General features: G+C 39.9%; 1 protein-coding gene across 1 annotated transcript in view; it reads left to right on the top strand.

Annotated features, from left to right (window-relative positions):
* The window catches only part of ADGRB3 (adhesion G protein-coupled receptor B3), a gene marked incomplete in the record, with an annotated part of 595,656 nt that overhangs the window by 265,525 nt on the left and 308,924 nt on the right, over nucleotides 1-21,207 (top strand). The window contains 2 exon segments of the mRNA XM_034766231.1: nucleotides 9,085-9,186; nucleotides 9,648-9,754. Coding sequence (XP_034622122.1) covers nucleotides 9,085-9,186; nucleotides 9,648-9,754 — 209 coding nt within the window.

The following is a 21,207-nucleotide window of genomic DNA, read 5'->3' as shown; positions in this document are numbered from 1 at the left end:
GTAAATTGGTTAAAATTATATACAAAAGTAGAAGATCTGGCTGTAACACTGGCATAAAACTAATGTCAATAACAGAAGAATCAGGCCTTTTGTGTCTGTCAGATGCTTGATGATCATCTATCATAAAAAGAGAAACTAATTAGACACAAACATTTTTAGTGCTGCTTTTCTGAACAACGTTTACAAGCTATAAAAGAAAGAGTAAATTAAGAAAACTGCTAAATTAGAATGATCGTTCCTTGGTGATTTTGGCAACTTTCTTTAATCTATATTTCAAAATGTCTGAAAAGAAAAAGGGCCAGGTAAGTATAGAGTCATTCTCATACTGAAGCCTTAACTTTTATTTTATTTTTGTAAAGTGTTGTTTTATATATATTCAAAGATACTGGATAATTTACCCAAATTACTGGTTTACTGTGTGTGTGTGTGTGTGTGTGTGTATATATATATACACACACACACACACACACACACAGTAAACCAGTAATTTGGGTAAATTATCCAGTATCTTTATATATATATAAAACAACACTTTACAAAAATAAAATAAAAGTTAAGGCTTCAGTATGAGAATGACTCTATACTTACCTGGCCCTTTTTCTTTTCAGACATTTTGAAATATAGATTAAAGAAAGTTGCCAAAATCACCAAGGAACGATCATTCTAATTTAGCAGTTTTCTTAATTTACTCTTTCTTTTATAGCTTGTAAACGTTGTTCAGAAAAGCAGCACTAAAAATGTTTGTGTCTAATTAGTTTCTCTTTTTATGATAGATGATCATCAAGCATCTGACAGACACAAAAGGCCTGATTCTTCTGTTATTGACATTAGTTTTATGCCAGTGTTACAGCCAGATCTTCTACTTTTGTATATAATTTTAACCAATTTACGCAACCTAAGGATCTGAGAAGGGTGGGAGGGTCAGCTGGGCACCAGTAAAGTGGCAGCCCATTCCCAGAGGGAGCTTTATGAAGACTTGCAGCCACATGACTAGGCCAATTCAGAGAGAAGGGCCCTTCAAATGAGCCAATCATGATCAATGGGAGTGAGAGGGTAAGACAAAGCCCATGCTATTACCCAAGTCCATTCTCATCCACGTGAGCATGAGATATCATGAGGAAGGGGATACCCCTTCACCAGACTGGTGAGGCTTATATGGAGCCTCATCTCTCAGTCCAGCCAATGTTCCTTTCCCCCACATCAAGCATGGAAAAATAATCTAATATCTCAGATTTTTGTTAACACATTTCAGAAGTGTGTCTTTTTTCAGACAAGATCAGATCACTGGAGCCCATTTTCAAATGATCTTTATAAACAATGAAGCCTGCATAAATTTTCTTTGAAAAATATAATGCCCTTTCCTTTTTGATGATATCTTGTGTTCAGTCAGTATTAGTTTTGGTTTTAAGTTAATGGAACCTCCTATAATGTTTTTTTCCATAGTATTTTTATATTTATGCATCATTCAGTTTTTACTCAAAACAAATCCATCAAATTCACCACCAAGTGCCTCTTCTCAGTAAGGAAAAACATAACATATGAATTGCTTTGACTTGATAATTAATGGAAGGGATGACAAATTATTTTCCATATTAACCTAAAGATGACAGAACACAACTGCTTCTGCTAAAGAATTGCTAATGCCTTCACACAAAGGATAAGAACATAAGAACTGTCATACTGGGTCAGACCAATGGGCCATCTAGCTCAATACCCTGTCTCTGACATTGGCCAGTACCAGAGCTTCGGGGAGAGAATACAGAACAGAGCAATTCTGGAGAGATCCATCCCTATCTTCCTCTCCCAGCAAAGAGAAGATATCAACTTTTTATGATAGAGTATGAGAAAAGGGAAAATATTTTAATATCATTACTTATTTGATGCCAATGCTTTAAGTTTTGATTAAATGTGGAGACCTGATAAATTATCTCCAGCTATACCATCTTTTTTACAAGATTTGTGAAAACTTTGCTTTGTTAGTTTTGTTAGGGGATAGGGCACTGGACCAGGACTCTGGAGACTTGGGTTCTAGTCTAAGCTCTGCCACTAATCTGCTGTGTGACCTTGAGCAAGTCACTTCACCTCTCTGTATCCCTGTTTTCCCTTCCCATCCTTTGTCTGTTTTGCCAATTTAGATTGTAAATTCTTTGGAGCAAAAAATTACTGTGTGTGTGTGTAGAGCACCTAGCACAATGGGGCCCCAATCTTGACTAGCGCCTTTAGATGCTACTATAATACTACTAATAAAATAATACTGAACCAATCGGCACTACTATCACTATGATCAGTAGGACAAAAATGAATAAAGACATTAATAGGCAAAGTTAGGGTCTAGTTCTTAACTTTAATGATCAACAAAGTGTTTTAAGCCATCCCGACTTTAGAAGTGCTGATATAGGACACGATACTTCAAGATACTGAGTGCCATAAATTCCTACTGAAGTCTGTGGGCAAAATTCAAAACAGGTTGAAGGTGATGCAATTTATCAATACATTGATAAGTATAGATTCACATCAGCTTTTAAAACAGACTTTGGATATGCAGTCAAAAAGAAAACTCTAGAAGACTGTTACAAGAGTTTCCATTGTACCAAGTAACCAATATGTAATAGTGTTTGTAGAATGCTTTGAACATTATATTGTATAGCCGCAAAATAATTACTAGATAAGCTACACTTGGGAAAACGCATGTAATTATTAGAGCTGGTCGGGAATTTCATGATGAAATGCTTTTTTTCTATTAAATGTAATTGTTTTGACAAAAAATGTGTTGAGAAGAATTCTCAGGTCTAGGATGGAATTTCTGGTCAAAAAGAGAGATCCACCCACTCCAGAATAGCAATAGCCTGGTGGGTAAGGCTCTGCCTGATTTAGAGGAGGGAACATAAGAACGGCCATACTGGATCAGATCAATGGTCCATCTAGCCTGTCTTCTGATAGTGGCTGGTGCCAGATGCTTCAGAGGTAATGAACACAACAGGGCAATTATCTTCTGTCATCCAGTCCCAGCTTTTGACAATCAGAGATTGAGGAACACACAAAGCATCGGGTTCTGTCTCTGACCACCTTGCTTAATAGCCGTTGATGGACCTATCCTTCATGAATTTCTCTAATTCTTTTCTGAACCCCATTGTAGTTTTGGCCTGCACAACATCCCCTAACAAAGAGTTTCACAGGTTGACTGTCTGTTGTGTGTTCTCCCTCACATCCGCCCTTAGTTATCTCCCTTTGTCTCCCACAGCCAAGTGAGTGCCCTAACTACTGGGTTGTTGGCTATTTTTGGGGAGGTGGAGTGGGGCTCTTGTGTTTTGTTTTGTTTTTTGTGAAAACATTTTGGAATGTCTCAGTTTTGTTCTTCATTGGAATTAAACTAATTTTCAAAACCCTGAAATTATTCACAAGATGGAATTCTTGTTTTCTGGCCAGTCATAGTAATTATGTATTTCACTTCCTATCATTACTCTGGGGCAGCATGGAAATCTTTGGTGTTCCGATACTCAGCCTGGGAAGACAGGGCTGACTCACTGGGACAGGCCTGGTCTCTATTGGTGAGGGGGCGAATCTATCTAAGTTATGCAACTTCAGCTATGTGAATAACATAGCTGAAGTCGACATACTTAGATCTACTTACCACGGTGTCTTCACTGCGGTAGGTCGACTGCTGACACTCCCCTGTCGACTCTGCTTCTGCTTCTCGCTCCGGTAGAGTACTGGAGTCGACGGGAGAGTGCTCGGTGGTCAATTTATTGCGTCTAGACTAGATGCGATCGCTGCCCGTCGATCCAGTGTGTAATGTAGACATGCCCTTATAGTACCTACCAGTGCTGTCTCCAACTTTGCTGTCACAAAATACTTCAAACACCAAGAGCTCAACACACTGGTGGCATAACTAGCATAAAGGAATGCATTTGTGCCAGTGCGGACTTGGGCCCTGAAAGTATTGCTTTCCAAGAATCCAGCTAAAAAACATTTTTGACTGGGTTCACTAGCAGTGCAAATTTCCTGAACACAATATTTGTCTCATTTTAATTAAATTCTGACCAATACATCTCACAAAAGGGAAAAATTGTAAACACACTTGAAGGCATTAGTTTGCAAATTCATCCTAAACACAATAAAGGTCTGGAGAGTAAGTGGGAGCAAGCCTATAGAATATGTATGTTGACAGTTTGTGCTTTTTCAGGCACAGAGTTGGTTCTGAATGCTATAGAAGTATGTGAATGATTTTCACTATTTAATTTCAATTGTGAATTAATGTTATACATTCCGAGATGATATTAGACTTTGTAGAGAATCATTCATATACTTCTATAGCATTCTATATTAAGAGAGCACCAGTCATATTTTTTCTTTTAATATATTCAATTGATAGCCTCACTTGCATGATACTTTTTAAATTTATATTTTGCTCACTGGGCCAGGCCATGATACAGCTCACTCCCATTACAGGCATAGATTCTTATTCAGTAATCTTCAGAAAGGAATTAATAATATAATGCTTGGGACTTTCTAAATGCAACTGACATGGATTTGTCACCATTTTAGTTAATTTTATAATGAAGGGCTTATAAAAATATAGGATTAAAAGTTATCCCAGAATAAACAATGTAGGTGCCGGTTTTAATGCAAAAAAAACCCCAACTTAATTACAATTGTTGGGGGTGGTAGTCCCCAAATCCTGCCTCCCATAATCAGTTTTCACTGTAAGCAAATCAGTTTTAGTTATAAACATTTAATATGAAGGCAAATGCGATTCGTTCCTCCTATCCCCTCTGTGGGTGTCTGTCAAAGGGCATGCCAGTCCTGCAGCATTCTGTTCAGGTCAATATGGCTCTGCTGAGACCTGCCTCACTTTCCCCTTAACTCAGGCTCACTTATAAAGTCCACACAGGACAGATATTCAACACATTCCCCCTTCTGGGGTTCATTTTATTAAGTCCTGCACAAAGTCTTTTAAAAGAAAATTCAAGCTGACAAAGTCTTCATCACAGTTTCAGCTGGGCCCAGTCCCTCCTGCCTGAGGGAGTATCCTCACTTTAAAAGTTTGTTAGTTAATTTATTTCAACTTCATCCCAGGTGGGGCACAGTCCCTCCTCCCTAAGGGTCTGTCTTTCTGCTCACCTCATGTCTGGAATTCAGCCATCTCCGGAGGCCTTCCCAGCTGGTGCCTTCCTCCTTTTGATTCAGGGCCCTGCAGACAATTCCTTACTTCCTTCAGTGTCTTCAGGCATCTCCCAATTACCTGCAGTTGTGTCCCCTGTTGTAAGGCTCAGTAGCCTTCCCTTAAGTGCTCTTGGGCAGCAGGTAATTAGTCCAAGTGCCCAACAAGCAGCTTAACTGACACCCAGAAATATGGGGCTGGCTCTTGGAAGACCACAAATGGAGATCTGCAGCACTTTCTTGCCATAGAGCTGTGCTTCAAGAGGCAACATCTGCAGAAGGGTCAAGAAGTATTTTGTGGATGGGACAGCTATGAATATCCCCCTGCTGAACATCCACAGCGTTTGGGGGAAAGAAAGCAGCAGCCCCAGAGTGGCCTAAAGGAAAGGATTTTTCTCTATCCATCTCCACAGATTTCCATTGTGCCGCACCTCCTTACTGAGATTACATGTGGGAAACAAGATTTGGCCTTACACAGTGTAAGCTGTTAGGTACATTACTCCCCATTTTGGGTGTACCATGAAGAGAACATTCTGCTTCATTTGTATACTGTGCTCGTCAACATGGTAAATGTGTAGATATAATCCATGTTTGCTAAACTAGAAGTAAGAGAAGGAGCAAGCTAGATTCTACAGTTTTTAAGTATCAGAGGGGTAGCTGTGTTAGTCTGGGTCTGTAAAAAGCGACAAAGAATCCTGTGGCACCTTATAGACTAACAGACGTATTGCAGCATAAGCTTTCATGGGTGAATACCAACTTCGTCAGACGAGGGTATTCACCCACGAAAGCTTATGCTCCAATACGTCTGTTAGTCTATAAGGTGCCACAGGACTCTTTGTCGCCTTTTACAGTTTTTAAATTACTTACCTGACATCCCACTTAATGTCATTACCCATTGTTGGTTTAATCATTAATGAGGTAATCAGTTCCTGTAATCTTGGAGGTGAACGCAAATCCATGGTTTTCGTTTTAATTTAATTTTAAATCAGCTCATTAAAGAATAACCATGCCTCCAACTTCTCAGAGTCAGAATTTAATAAGTTTATACCTTGGGGCCAAGATGGCATACTGTAATACAATACTGTATCATCAGCAATCATAGGCAAAGAGGAGAAAATGCATAGAAGTTGAGGGTTATTAGCTGAAATAGAAGTTAATAGAGCATGGGAAAAGACCTTTATGATATCCCCATTTACAAATAAACTCAAGTGTCTTACTGACCAGCATCCCAGTGATCCTCAGCTACCGCAATAGTGTCAATTAACTAGCACTCAGACTGGAGAACCAAAATAGCACAAAGCCATCTGTACAGCCCCTAATCCTGAGTTGCTCTATGCTCCCCCAAGCTGTAGCTGATGCGTGGAGCTCTAAGCTTTGAGCACTGCAGAGGGTTTGAATTCTGTGAAAAAACATCCACACGCATGTAATTTAGCCACTACAAATAGAACCAAAATAGGTCAGTACTGTTCTCAGTCTGTTTTACTTCCTACTTAAAATACAGTACTTGGAACACTTCCAAATAGTTGAAAGGTCTCCACACATTTTCTACCTTCAACGCTCTCTCAAATAAAATGTATAAATTACATTTGGCCACACACATATAAAATTCAACATTTGGAAGGGGAAGGAGTTTGGCATGTGAAAGTAAGTCCTGAGGTGATAGATTAGTGAACATATGAAGTGGTCTAATGTGTATGATCAATTAATTTATCAAAGGGTTCTATAATGTATCACATGGCCGTTTAATTTATCACACATCACCTACACATATGAAGTATTAATTCATGTGATAAATTTTAGAGCCAGGTGATAAATTGCAGAATTATGTAATAACTTTCTAACCTCCTGAACAGTGTCAAACAGCCACTTCTTTTATACTAACCTTCTAGAGAAATATTCACTACTTCACCCCCAGATATGGAATTTCCCACAAAATGTCCATCAACCAAAGTACCATGACAACTTTTCTTTACATAAAATCATCTTCAAAAATATAAATGGTATTATTTTGCTTCTAAATGGGAACTAACACTTCTAACCCTGAAAGGCTCAAGAAAATTTATTTTAAACTAATGCAAATTTACCCTATTTAAACTATATATAAAGAGAGAATTTCTGCCTCAAAAGCTTCCAAGCAACCTTCACTCTGTGATTCTATATGATCTGTTTGTTTGAGTACTGGATGGAGACTGAACTGGAATAAAACAGATTGAGCAATCTTGTAAAGCCAAATTAGACATTATGTAGTCAATATAAAGGGTGAAGACCCCTACAAAAAAGAAAGTCAGTTGTAAATCAGCACCTGGGTAGGCTGTGTCAGTCTTCAGAGCCCAAAGACCATCACTTAACTTTCTTTTCTTTCACAAGGTTAAAGTATGACAGTAATTTGAACATGCTTATGTCACCAGATGTTCCCCATTTATCATGAATCCCTTGCTTTCCCCCATTAGAACATGGGCCTCATGAGTTCACTTTTAGACTGCCTTATCTGAAGCAAATTAGCATTTTGGATAAGTGAAACAGCTCACTTTCTTAGAGTTTTGCCATTAAGGGATATTCTTGCTTCTCTAGCATCATCAACTTTCCTTGACTTACGATTCAGGAGTGCTGATGCCTAGGCAAATTTAGCAAGCAATTTTCGGAACGACTGTGATTCATATTAGTATCACTGAGCCATCTGCAAGGAGCTCTTTGTCATCCACAAAGACAGAGTTCACTGTTTCTGCATAGTTTTGTCAGTAGAAGTACAGGGAAAGGGTTGTCTTGTGGAAAAGGAATTGGAGTTGAACTCAAGATACTGGGATTCAATTCCTGCCTCAGCCATAGTTTTCCTGTATAGCCATCATGAGTCCTTTAATCCCTTTGTGCCTCACTTCCCTATCTGGAAAGTGGCGATAATTATACTTCATTTCTCTAACCCTTTATCGTGTCTAGCAAGCACTTTGAGGAAGGGACTTCTTATTATGAGTATATACTGCATTTAGTACAAAAGGCTATAGCTTCTACTCCAATACAGACAATGATAGAAAGTATTCCCCATTTTTCTCTGCTACTCTTGGAATGATTTGAGCTGCTAGTGTTTTGCATCACTTCAAATGGTTAGACATCAAAATGGAGCCTTTTTAGAGTTAATATATTAAAAAAAATACAAACTGGGAAACTACAACAAAAATATTGAACACCAAAAGGAATCTAGAAGTCTTGATTATGTGAAAATGCTACCAATGTAGTTTTCTTTTACCTTGTCCATATTTGCTAGTAGGAGTCTGTTACCATGGGAATGTGAAAGTAATTTCCTTTCCTTTTAAAAACTTTTTTGTGATAATCAGTAAAGGTCATTTTGGCTTATAGCCACTCTGCGTCACATTATTGGCCTCACTCGCTAACAACACAATTGCAATGAAAGCCATTTCAAAAGAAGTAGTGACCTACTCTCTTGTTTCCAGAATATCTGCTTCACAATTGACATGCTTATCACATTTAATGTTTCAGCAATGGCTTTAAAATAATTGCTTTGGGTGCAACTAAAGTTTAAAAAAAACCCACAAAAGCCTTAAAGAGTTTTCTACATTTTTCATGCCTGTTAACCATACTGATTTGCAACAGAGACAAAATGTTTTAAATAGAAACTGGTACAATGTAGTATATTTTTAAAAGAGTTAATATTGCATATGTATGTATGTAGGCAAGAGAGAGTAAATGCCACAGATTGTGAAATGAAAGCCCAGCAGGAAGAGAGCTCCTATACAAAAATCAAAGGAGATTTTACATTTATGTGCTAAAGCATGTTAAAATAAGCCCCTAAAGACAACAATCTGCATTTCTCAGAGAGTATGGGGTTAAGGCTGAGGATGTATTTTTTCTGATAGGCAATGTATACATTTTACAAAAGCCTATATTCAAATACTCATTTTTCAATCACAGCACCTTATGAAATATGTCCTGAAGATTATTTGATGTCAATGGTGTGGAAAAGGACCCCAGCTGGTGACATGGCATTCAATCGATGTCCTCTCAATGCCACAGGTACAGTAGTACATCAAATTTACATGCTGACAATAGAGGGGGGGAAACTGTTTTATTTTTTGTTAAAACTGCCCTTTGACCCGCGTTCAAACACATCTAACCATTGCCCAGATACTTCAGTGAAATATATAAACATATATAATATAATGAGTAATAATTAATTGCCAGGATGTATCAGGCAGTTTGCTGAAAATCAAGCAGACCATAAAGCCTTCTAATTAAAACTCCTAAATGCCAATTATATGACACAGCAAATCTGTTACAGAAACATAACATAAGATATTAGTAAGAACATAACATAACATAACATGTATTGCTCTTTGAATGCAGCTGATGTTCATTTGCATGAAATTGTTTCTGTGTATGCTCTAAAATAATATAGAATGTATCCTACATAGGCTTTGTTCAGTCTGACTATTCTCAGTTATATAAATATTTTCTCTGTTCTTTATGACTCACAGGCACCACTAGCAGACGCTGCTCTCTCAGTGTTCATGGCGTGGCCTTCTGGGAACATCCAAGCTTTGCTAGATGCATATCAAATGAGTACAGACACTTGCAGCATTCAGTAGGTGCAAAGCCAGCTTTAGTACTTGCTCTGTTTATTCTTTGCTAATCATCACCATATAAGCATTTAACTGTTTACCCTTCAGTCAACATGCTGTTTATGTTGGAACATAAATGAGGAATAGGGGTGGGGGAGACTTGAGGAAGGATAATTTATATCCAATGCATATAATTTTGATCCTGTATATCTGCTGCTGTTTGAATGAAAGAGCCCTTTGTCTCACTGTAGCAGTGAAAAGAATGATGAAGGCTCCCTTTTTCATTGCATAAAATTTTTATCGAGGTCCTGGGGGCAAAGGCACATATTTTAGGCTTATTAGCAAATGAGATTGGAATAAATGAGATTTGCAGGAATTCAACCTACTAAGGTCATGGTATAATACTTTACATTTGTTGATTGCATGCTAGCAAGTGAAGAACTATGATGCCTTCTTCTGATGTCAAATTCTGAACTTCTACTTTAGGTGAATTAAAAGGAAAAACAGTTGAAGGGTAAAAAGACTGCACTAGATTCCAAACAAAATAAATAACCCCATGGAGCAATATGATATGCTTTTCAAACATACGTAGAAAGGTTTCTTGACAAGATATAATGTATAAATATATTAACAATGTCTTCCTAAATGTATTTTTAAATTCTATTTTCCCAGTTAAGGACTCTGCCAGGTCATTCCAGTGCGTGCAGAGCCCATTTTAAGAGTCTCATGGACACTCATTTTTTTTTTTCTTCTCAAGATATATTTTCCTGACACCCTTATTACTCCCCCTCCTCTTTCAAAGGTCACCGTTAATGCTGCTCCATTAATCATTCAACAGAGGGGCACTAACAGCTGTGTGTTTGTGAAGGAATATGACTACTTCCCAGCCTCTCAACCAAGCACACCACTCATGTAATGTGCTTAACAATCTGGTGGCTGAATCTGATTTCTCACCTGGAGGAGATTGTGATGAATTCCCCTGAGCTGCCTTTCTGTTTCATTAGATTCCAACTTAATTGAGACAAGGGATGCAGTTTCAGCATTAGCCAACAAAAGCATTATTTTTAAACTCAGACAAGGAGAAAGCACCTTTGCTAGACCAGACCTCCCCTCTTCTGCATGCACCTGGCTGAGAGTTGTGGTATCCCTCTACCTTTCATTCAGGAGAGCAGAGCAAACAATATGGCTTGTAATTATTTGCAATTAGGTATTTTTAAAGTTTTTAAAACATGGAACATGTTTTCTGTATACTTAAAAATAATCTGCCAATTAATATCAATACGTTCTGTGCAAATCTACTGCAAAGAGTACTATAGCAGCCTTGATAAATACAGTATCAAAGTACTAGAGACAGGATCTTGCAGTATATTAAAAATGATGCAAACTGTATTTTGGGGACAAGTTCTGGAGACCTTTCAAAAATAAAGGAAAATGATGGGCTTGATTATAGCTGGTCCTTGCGTGGCAGCACACATTTGAGATATAGCAGGTGGCACAATGGAGTAAGGAGCCTCTGGTCCATTCCTTCCTTGACCTGCAGGTGCGCTGCCCAGAATCGCAGCCTCTGTGCTTGAAGGAGCAGAAGAGATGGTACTTAGTTCCTTTCACCTGGGTGCACCTCAATGGAAAAGTGGTGAGGAGGGGCACAGAGTAGGTGGAGACATGCTTCCGCCCCTCCAAACACCAGCTGTGTTGCGCCCCTTAAAGGGATGTCAGAGATTACGTTCTCCCCCTGCACAACTGGGAAGCTTCATTTTAAGGCAGAATGTCTCTCGGGGTAAAGTGGCTCTGCATCACGCCTACTGCAGTGCCGTGGCTAAGTGCTATGATTTAATCATGTATCGTTTTATATAAAACATCTTGGTAATTTCCCAGTAGATAAATAATGTGCTGCAAGTGCATTGGTTTCTTTGCTCTTTTCCTATTACGGTGTGGCAGTTTAGACACACTTTACAGTGATTTCCATTACAAGTGGACAGTTGCAGTGATACTAATATATTGCTTCTTCTTGAAATGGGAAATACTATAAATACTGCATATTTAACAACTGAGGGTGATACATGTCCAATTTTTAATAACATTCACAGTGGTCTATTGTGTTACAAATATCTCTTGCCATGGAAATAATTCAGATCAGAAAAATCTAAATTATTCAAAATTTTCATATTGGTTCTGACTTGAGGTGAAATCCTGGCTCCACTGTAGACATTAGAAGTTTTGCAATTGACTTCACTGGGGCCAGGACTTCACTCTTGGAGTTTTAAGTATTTTGTTTTGTTTTGTTTAAAAGTCTCTATTACTGCTGTGATGGCATAGGCACATTCCACACCTGAACAATTCAGTGCAACAGACTATGGAATATCTGATGGGATTGTTAGCATTTCAAAATTCAATAGCTGTTAAATCATCCACAGCCTGATGGAATTGACTGAACCTATCATTTTGGAGCAAAGGCAAATAGAATAGCCACAAAACAAAACCTAGAATGTTGCATTCAGTGACATGTACAGAAGTTGAAGTGTTACATATGAAATACTGAAAGGGTTAAACAAATTTTATCAGGTATACATGAAATAGAGCTGACACTTTTAGACTAAAGGTGTTTCTATACTGGGCAGTTAACCCAGGTGATTGGCACCTAGACCTGAGCATCTGGGTTATCCTAGCCTGAGTGTGAGCATTCCCACAGCAAAGCCATGCTCCTATTACAGTATCCTTTCTGTAAAAAGCAACAGAGGATCCTTGGCACCTTTAAGACTAACAGAAGTATTGGAGCATAAGCTTTTGTGGGTGAATGCCCACTTCATCAGATGCAAGTAATAGAAATTTCCAGAGGCCGGTATAAATCAGTATGGAGATAACGAGGTTAGTTCAATCAGGGAGGGTGAGGTGCTCTGCTAGCAGTTGAGGTGTGAACACCAAGGGAGGAGAAACTGCTTCTGTAGTTGGATAGCCATTTACAGTCTTTGTTTAATCCTGATCTGATGGTGTCAAATTTGCAAATGAACTGAGCTCAGCAGTTTCTCTTTGGAGTCTGGTCCTGAAGTTTTTTTGCTGTAAGATGGCTACCTTTACATCTGCTATTGTGTGGCCAGGGAGGTTGAAGTGTTCTCCTACAGGTTTTTGTATATTGCCATTCCTGATATCTGACTTGTGTCCATTTATCCTTTTGCGTAGTGACTGTCCAGTTTGGCCAATGTACATAGCAGAGAGGCATTGCTGGCACATGATGGCATATATAACATTGGTGGACGTGCAGGTGAATGAGTCGGTGATGTTGTAGCTGATCTGGTTAGGTCCTGTGATGGTGTTGCTGGTGTAGATATGTGGGCAGAGTTGGCATCAAGGTTTGTTGCATGGATTGGTTCCTGAGTTAGAGTTGTTATGGTGCGGTGCATGGTTGTTGGTGAGAATATGCTTAAGGTTGGCGGGTTGTCTGTGGGCGAGGAGTGGCCTGCCTCCCAAGGTCTGTGAAGGTGAGGGATCATTGTCCAGGACGGGTTGTAGATCACTGATGATGCGTTGGAGAGGTTTAAGCTGAGGACTGTAGGTGATGGCCAGTGGAGTTCTGTTGGTTTCTTTTTTGGGCCTGTCTTGTAGCAGGAGGCTTCTGGGTACACGTCTGGCTCTGTTGATTTGCTTCTCTATTTCCTTGTGTGGGTATCATAGTTTTGAGAATGCTTGGTGAAGATCTTGTAGGCGTTGGTCTCTGTCTGAGGGGTTGGAGCAGATGCAGTTGTACCTCAGTGCTTGGCTGTAGACGATGGATCATGTGGTGTGTCCGGGGTGGAAGCTGGAGGCATAAAGGTAGGCATAGCGGTCGGTAGGTTTTCAGTATAGGGTGGTGTTAATGTGGCCATCGCTTATTTGTACTATGGTGTCTAGGAAGTGGACCTCCCGTGTAGATTGGTCCAGGCTGAGGTTGATGGTGGGGTGGAAGCCATTGAAATCATGGTGGAATTCCTCCAGGGTCTCCTTCCCATGGGTCCAGATGATGAAGATGTCATCAATGTAGCGTAGGTAGAGAAGGGGCGTGAGTGGACAAGAGCTGAGGAAGCGTTGTTCCAGGTCAGCCATAAAAATGTTGGCATATTGTGGGGCCATGCGGGTGGCCCATGGCAGTGCCACTGGTCTGGAGGTATATATTGTCACCAAATTTGAAATAATTGTGCATGAGGATAAAGTCACAGAGCTCAGCAACAAGTTGTGCTGTGTCATCATCAGGGATACTGTTCCTGACAGCTTGTATTCCATCTGTGTGTGGGATGTTTGTGTAGAGAGCCTCTACATCCATGGTGGCTAGGATGGTGTTTTTTGGGAGGTCACCAATGCATTGTAGTTTTCTCAGGAAATCAGTGGTATCACGGAGATAGCTGGGAGTGCTGGTGGCGTAGGGTCTGAGTAGGGAGTCCACATATCCAGACAGTCCTTCAGTGAGAGTGCCAATGCCCGAGAAGATGGGGCGTCCAGGATTTCCAGGTTTGTGGATCTTGGGTAGTAGATAGAATAACCCCGGTCGGGGCTCTAAGGATATGTTGATTTGTTCCTGTGTTAGTGTAGGGAGTGTCCTGAGTAGATGGTGCAGTTTCTTAGTGTATTCTCCGTGGGATCTGAGGAAAGTGGCCTGTAGAATTTGGTATTGGAGAGTTGTCTGGCAGCCTCCTTCTGGTAGTCAGACCTGTTCATGATGACAACAGCACCTCCTTTATCAGCCTCTTTGATGATAATGTCAGGGTGGTTTCTGAGGCTGTGGATGGCATTGCGTTCTGCACGAGTTAGGTTATGAGGCAAGCGATGTTGTTTTTCCACAATTTCTGCCTGTGCACGTCGGCGGAAGCATTCTATGTATAGGTCCAGACTGTCATTTCGACCCTCAGGAGGAGTCCATGTGGAGTTCTTCCTGTGTTGTTGGTGGGAGGGTATCTGTGTATCAGTGCGCTGTTCAGTGTTATCTTGAAAGTATTCTTTGAGTCGGAGGCGGCGAAAGTAGGCTTCCAGATCACCGCAGAACTGTATCATGTTCGTGGGGGTGCTGGGGCAAAAAGAGAGTCCCCGAGATAGGACAGACTCTTCTGCTGGGTTGAGTGTGTAGCTGGATAAATTGATGATATTGCTGGGTGAGTTAGGAGTACCCTTGTTGTGGCCCCATATGGCAGGTAGGATTTTAGACTTTCTGTAAAAAGCGACAAAGAGTCCTGTGGCACCTTATGAACTAACAGACGTATTGGAGCATAAGCTTTCGTGGGTGAATACGCCATGCGTCTGACGAACTGGGTATTCACCCACAAAAGCTTATGCTCCAATACATCTGTTAGTCTATAAGGTGCCACAGGACTCTTTGTCGCTTTTTACAGATCCAGACTAACACAGCTACCCCTCTGATACTAGTATCTTTCTGTTTCTGCACTCACCAGTATGTGTGTAGAGGCATAACCCATGGTTCTTTGTGCTGAGATGAGTTCTTAAGGGAGAACTCATCTGTCCTTTTTGGGGGAATCATGGGAAGGGCATTAGAGGATTACCAGGACTCACATGATTTTTCAACAGTGTGACTTATTTGGCTAAGAAGGAAGAGGCCCTGATAGTTTATGGAGTCCCAGAAAATCCTTTTTGGCAAAAAGGTGTCATTGTTAAACATTACATCCCAGAGCAGATTTATATCCATTCTTTTATAAATTTTCTTTTTCAAAATATTAGAAAAGATTAGTCCATATTGTGAAATAATGTTTTGGCAAAGAACATTTAAAAATAACGAAATCATCTTTTAAGTTACACACGCATCTAAAAAGCATCTTATCTGAGTGCTAAGTTGGTACACATGCAAATTAAAGGAGACAAATGGGTTTCTTTTACACTTACTTTAAAAAGAAATTGCCAACCTGTTGAACTCCATGGTGCTGCTCAGAGTGCAACTGAATGTTAAGGAAGAGAGAGATGGAAAAGCCCTTGGGAGTGGAGGATTGTCCTCTTTCCCTGATACATATGTTAGGGTTGGTATCCCTGAAAACAGGGTTTTGTAAGGTAAATTCTGACAGACAGCATTGCTACAATACACGTGTACATTTACAAAAGCATTTATGAAATATTTTAGTGTGCGTATGTTACTAGTCATATTCCTTTACAAACGAGAGCAGCAGTGATCGGGTCATTATACATTCAAGTGCTATGAAATGCATCCTAAAAATCTGAGACTCAGCTGAATCCCTTTAAAAAAAAAATCAGGTCCTAAATGTACAAAATAAGAAGTTATACAGTTCTGAAATAAATGACATTCTTGAAGTAGAGTTACTGTAATTTAAATAAAAAGAAGAACAGGAGTACTTGTGGCACCTTAGAGACTAACAAATTTATTAGAGCATAAGCTTTCGTGGACTACAGCCCACGTCTTCGGATGCATATCATGTTATGCATCCGAAGAAGTGGGCTGTAGTCCACGAAAGCTTATGCTCTAATAAATTTGTTAGTCTCTAAGGTGCCACAAGTACTCCTGCTCTTCTTTTTGCGGATACAGACTAACACGGCTGCTACTCTGAAACCTGTAATTTAAATGCAGTATGTGAAATAATACTTCACACACACTATGGCTACATCTACATTTGAGCCGGGTGATGTGATTCCTTGTGTAGATGTACCTGTGCTAGCTCTGCTCGAGGTGGGGTGCTAAATATAGAGTGTACCTGGAGTAGCACAGACGGTGGCTCGGGCATGCTATCTCGCTAGCTCAAGCGGAGCTAGCCTGGGTATGGTCACTTGAGCTGGGAATCTCATCTCCCAGCTCCAACGTAAATGTAGCCTCACGATGAAATCTTGGTCCCATGGACATCAATGGCAAAACTCATGCTGACTTCAGTGGGGTCAGGAATGCACCCATAAGATAAAATCCTGGCGTAAACATCAAAGCCAGCATATGGGCTGCAGCTCCTAGCTCAGCGTGCTGTAAAGTGAGGCTAGTAGGACAAATCCTGCCATCCTAGGGCAGGCTGTTATATGCAGGCCGGTCTCATTGTGCTGCAGAGAGCTTTTTACTACTCTTTACTGGACATACACTTTCCAAAGAGTCCCTAAACACATCACCAAATTTTGTACTAACTGTTTCCCTCAGCCTGAACCCTTTGAGTGAACATTGTGTGTGCTGTCTCTTTAATGGGAGTTATCCAACACTGTGTTATGTATGCCTAGGAAGATTATCTGTAGGACACACATTTTAGTTCCACTGCTTTCACGCAAAGACTTGTGGCTCTTTATATTTTTTCTCCTTTACTCACCTGTGTAGACAGGGATTTGGAAGCATGTTAGAATTGGCATATTGTTCAGTTCAACCCAAGCCTTGTAATAATGGCAAGTACGGTTTCTATGTAATTTGGTCCAATCTTTTTATCACAAAATGCATTTGAAAATCTCTTTGCCAAAGGTAGTGGAATTACTGGAGCTGAAAATACCCACATGACTTTAAGTAGAAACAGACCGTGTCCAACCCTTACACGTTATACAATGAAGAGCTCTCCTCACCGTACATGGCTTGCAGAAGGACCAGGCAGAATTACTGGCACTGCACACATCAGAGCAAAAATGCTGGTTTGCCCCAACACACATTAGGAGTGTGCAGTGTTCCAAATGTGGTAGAAGAAAGGAGGCATGTTCATAGTAGAATGGTACAGTCTAGGCCTATCTACTGTTATATCTATCTAAGGTACTTATATAGCCCCCATTATTGTAGTATCTAAGCACCTCAGGGTTTTTAATTTATCCTCACAACAGTGCTATTATCCCCATTTTACAGGTGGGGAACTGAGGCACAGACTAAGTGTGACCCAAGGTTATGCCGGAAGTCTGTGGCAGAGTAGGGAATTGATCTGTGGTCTCCAAAGTCCAAAGCTACAGCCCTAATTACTGGACCATTGTTCCTCTCCCCCTCAGAATGTAGAAAGTCCAAATAAAGCCGAACTTCCATGGGTTGCGGGGGAGCGGGGCTATTTTCTCTCTAACTCTGCATTCCCTGTTCTGTATGGTGCCTCTCCCCATGGCAGTTTAGAGAAATAGTGTGGGATGTAGTGTAGGGATTGGCAGTGAATTCACCACTCCACAGCTCCAGAAGCCTTATACCTCCAGGCTGAGGGTATTGAAAGAGATTTACAGGAAAACCAGCTAACACGAGGGTATAAGATGAGCAGTATCCCCATCTAAGTGTGCCACTAATATCCCTTATACCTTCCTGTTAGAAACTTTTGTCTGGTGTGTGCCACCTTCCAGCCACTCTTTAGAATTTTCATAATTTGTCTGTGTCTGTTTTCAGCATTTGTAAAATGGGGATAATAATTAGAGCTGGCTGAATAGTGGAGCCAGTTATTCAGGAATAACTTATTCAACATTTGGCACAAAACAATCATCAAATCACTTCAACAAATAATGTTTGACCATCTTAGACAGCTGGTTGAATAATGTGAAAAATCATTCACTGAATAATTTAAGGGACAAAAAGATGCCAAAATCTGTCAAATAAACTTTGGGGAAATTATTTGGTCAGCTCTCCTGATAATACTTGCAGAGCTTAATGAGGATTAATTTTAGTACGATGCTATACTTCGAATACGTAAAATGATAAATGCTATTCTTTGCTCTCTGCAATCATATGGTCCACAGTTCAATTAATTACTTGCCCTTTTTCTGAGCATGTTTTACATGTATTTTGTTATTACATCATTGGAGTCTAGAAACACACATCTAAAAATAGATGCATTTGTTACTTCACTACCTGAAATTATCATTACATTGTTAATTTAGATTAGTATTTTCTGATATATATTTATGTCCCTAATGTAAAACAAGGTTCCCACCAAAAAATTTGAAATATAAATTCACAGTAGTTGAAAACATTTTCTAAATATCTAAATACTAGTTAACTCCTTTGAAAGATACTTTGTCATATCTCATTTACTGTCACGATGAGAAATTCCAAATTGAATTAATAGGAATTGCTGTTCCTCATGGCACGCATGACTTCGAATCAAAAGACATGGCAAATACATGTGTTTCAGCTGTGGGAGGCCACCAAACTGCCATCTGACTTCTAGCTTGTGGTATGTCAGAGTTCAAAATCAAGTATGTGATATTCTTTTTATTTCAAGGAGTTACATTATTATTATGCATTAATTATTTTATATAACAGTATAAAAAGTACTCATTATTCTTGCCACAAATTCATGAAGTAAAGAGGGCCAAATTCTAGTTTTCATTGTGGTTTGTGGACAAGGGTATTGATTGAATTGTAGCTTTTTAAGGCCAGAAAGGGAGCATTTTGATTATCTAGTTATAAACTGAAATACAGCATATTGCTTAGAAAGATATCCAGTCCTGATTTAAAGTCTTCATATGATGGAGAATGCATCACATCTCTAGATAACTTGTTTAAATGGTTAATTACCCTCACTGCTAAAAATTTGCACCTTATTCCTAGTCTGAATTTGTCTAGCTTCAGCTTCCAGCCATAGCATCTTGTTATGTGTTTTGTCTTCTACATTACAGACCCCTCTACCATCAGATATTGAGAGCTATATACTACTGTCAATGCACATCAAAACATTCACTGATATTAATGAAGGTTTACGCAAAAGACCAGGGGTAGAATATGTTTTTTATGTAATAACTAAATTGATTGCCATTTATTATTTTTATTCATAATAAATTATTGCTTCCCCATCCTTCATTCTCTTTTTCTCCCTCTTCTCAGTCTTGGTGTGCTTTCTCTGTTCTCACTGCATTTCCTTTCTTCCTGCATCTTCCAGTTGAGTTGCTCCCTTTTCCATACTCTAGCCTCTAAAACAATCAACCATGAAATTGTTAATGATGACACTGAAGTGTCATCACTGGGCATAAGAGCTGGTACTCTAATGACATCAGCTGCATGTCAGACAGTTCACATCTCTGATTCATTGTTTCCACTGTTCACTGATTCAGGAAGGTTACACTTCTTCAGTTTCACTCAGTTCATACTAGATGTTCTTCATCAACCGTGAGGTCTAGAAATGTCTTTTTTAAAGTGAAACTTTACATTCTGAATATGTCCTGCAGTAAACGTAAATACATAAAGTGGGCTGGATCTGGCCTGGAAGCTGTAGGTTTGACCTCCTGTTGATTTATGGGTGCTTCTTACATCATTTAGATAAAGAAGATAATCAAGGGCATATGCTTCAGAAATCTCTACAATGAATGGATCAGACTCCCTGAAGGACCAGAATCAGAATTAGGATTAGCAGCCAGGAGAGTAATTTTGAAAGGCAGTCCCACCACCTACAATCAGTGAAATGCCGTGACAGAGAATTGTTCTTTGCATCACAACTGGACAGACTAGACCAGTGGTGGGCAACTTCCGGCCCATGGGCCACACGCAGCCCATCAGGGTAATCTGCTGGTGGGCCGCCAGACAGTTTGTTTACATTTGCACGGCCACACACAGCTCCCAGGGGCCATGGTTCACCATTCCTGGCCAATGGGAGCTGCAGGAAGTTGTAGCCAACACATCCCTGTGACCCACACCGCTTCCCGCAGCTCCCATTGGCCAGGAATGGCAAACCACAGCCACCACAGCGGGTGGCCATGCAAATGTAAACAAACTGTCTGGAGGCCCGCCAGCAAATTACCCTGACAGGCTGCAGGTTGCCCACCACTGGATATGCAGTGAGAGGATTACAGTGCTAAGAGTCTACCACTGAGAATATCTTGCAGCTGGTTCCTTTGAATAAACACCCGCCTCTGAGACCAACAGCTTGATCGCAAGTGTTGGGATGAGGAAATGGGGAAGAAGTATTTTTGATACCCTTCCCAGCTCTACAGATGGTAGCCACATTAAACAGCACCTGTACATGAAATGGTGGCTAGTGCAGAACATGTAGGACAAGAGTAGAATGGTTTGGGATGGAAGAGCAATTACTCATCATAACTCTATGGGAGCTTTCAGGAAGGAATGGGTTAAGCTACTATGACCAATGATGCTCACTGATCTTAAAGAATCAACATTTAACCTCTGCCTGTACTCCGAAGAAAATGATCAGACACCAAAACTAGCATTGACTCCACCACCAGCCTCTCAAAGACTTAGAAAAAGGGAGTTACCATGAATTCATCACTAGCTCAAATGACTTGTCCATGGGGACCATTAAAAATCATTCTCCAGATTGAATGTAGCTTTTGGAAAAGACAAGATAGTCTTGATAACATGTCACTGCTCCACATCAAAGATAGAGTAACCTGTGCACCTAAAGTGAAATTCCTTGAACAGGCTTTTGGCCATTCAAAGACTGCATAAGATGTGTATATTGTGCTGAAAATGCTAATAAATAGTGATGTCTATGAAAGCACATAATATGTCTTACTTTCTGAATGTCATCAGGAATATCTGAAAATCTCTCCATTGTTTCTTTTTATTTTCTAAAGCTAACTTAAAGAATGAATGGAGCCCAATTTTCAAATTTAGATTACT

The sequence above is a fragment of the Trachemys scripta genome, chromosome 3 (genome assembly GCF_013100865.1).
Source record: "Trachemys scripta elegans isolate TJP31775 chromosome 3, CAS_Tse_1.0, whole genome shotgun sequence".
NCBI lineage: Eukaryota > Metazoa > Chordata > Testudines > Emydidae > Trachemys > Trachemys scripta.
This window is presented reverse-complemented; position numbering and strand designations above follow the sequence as displayed.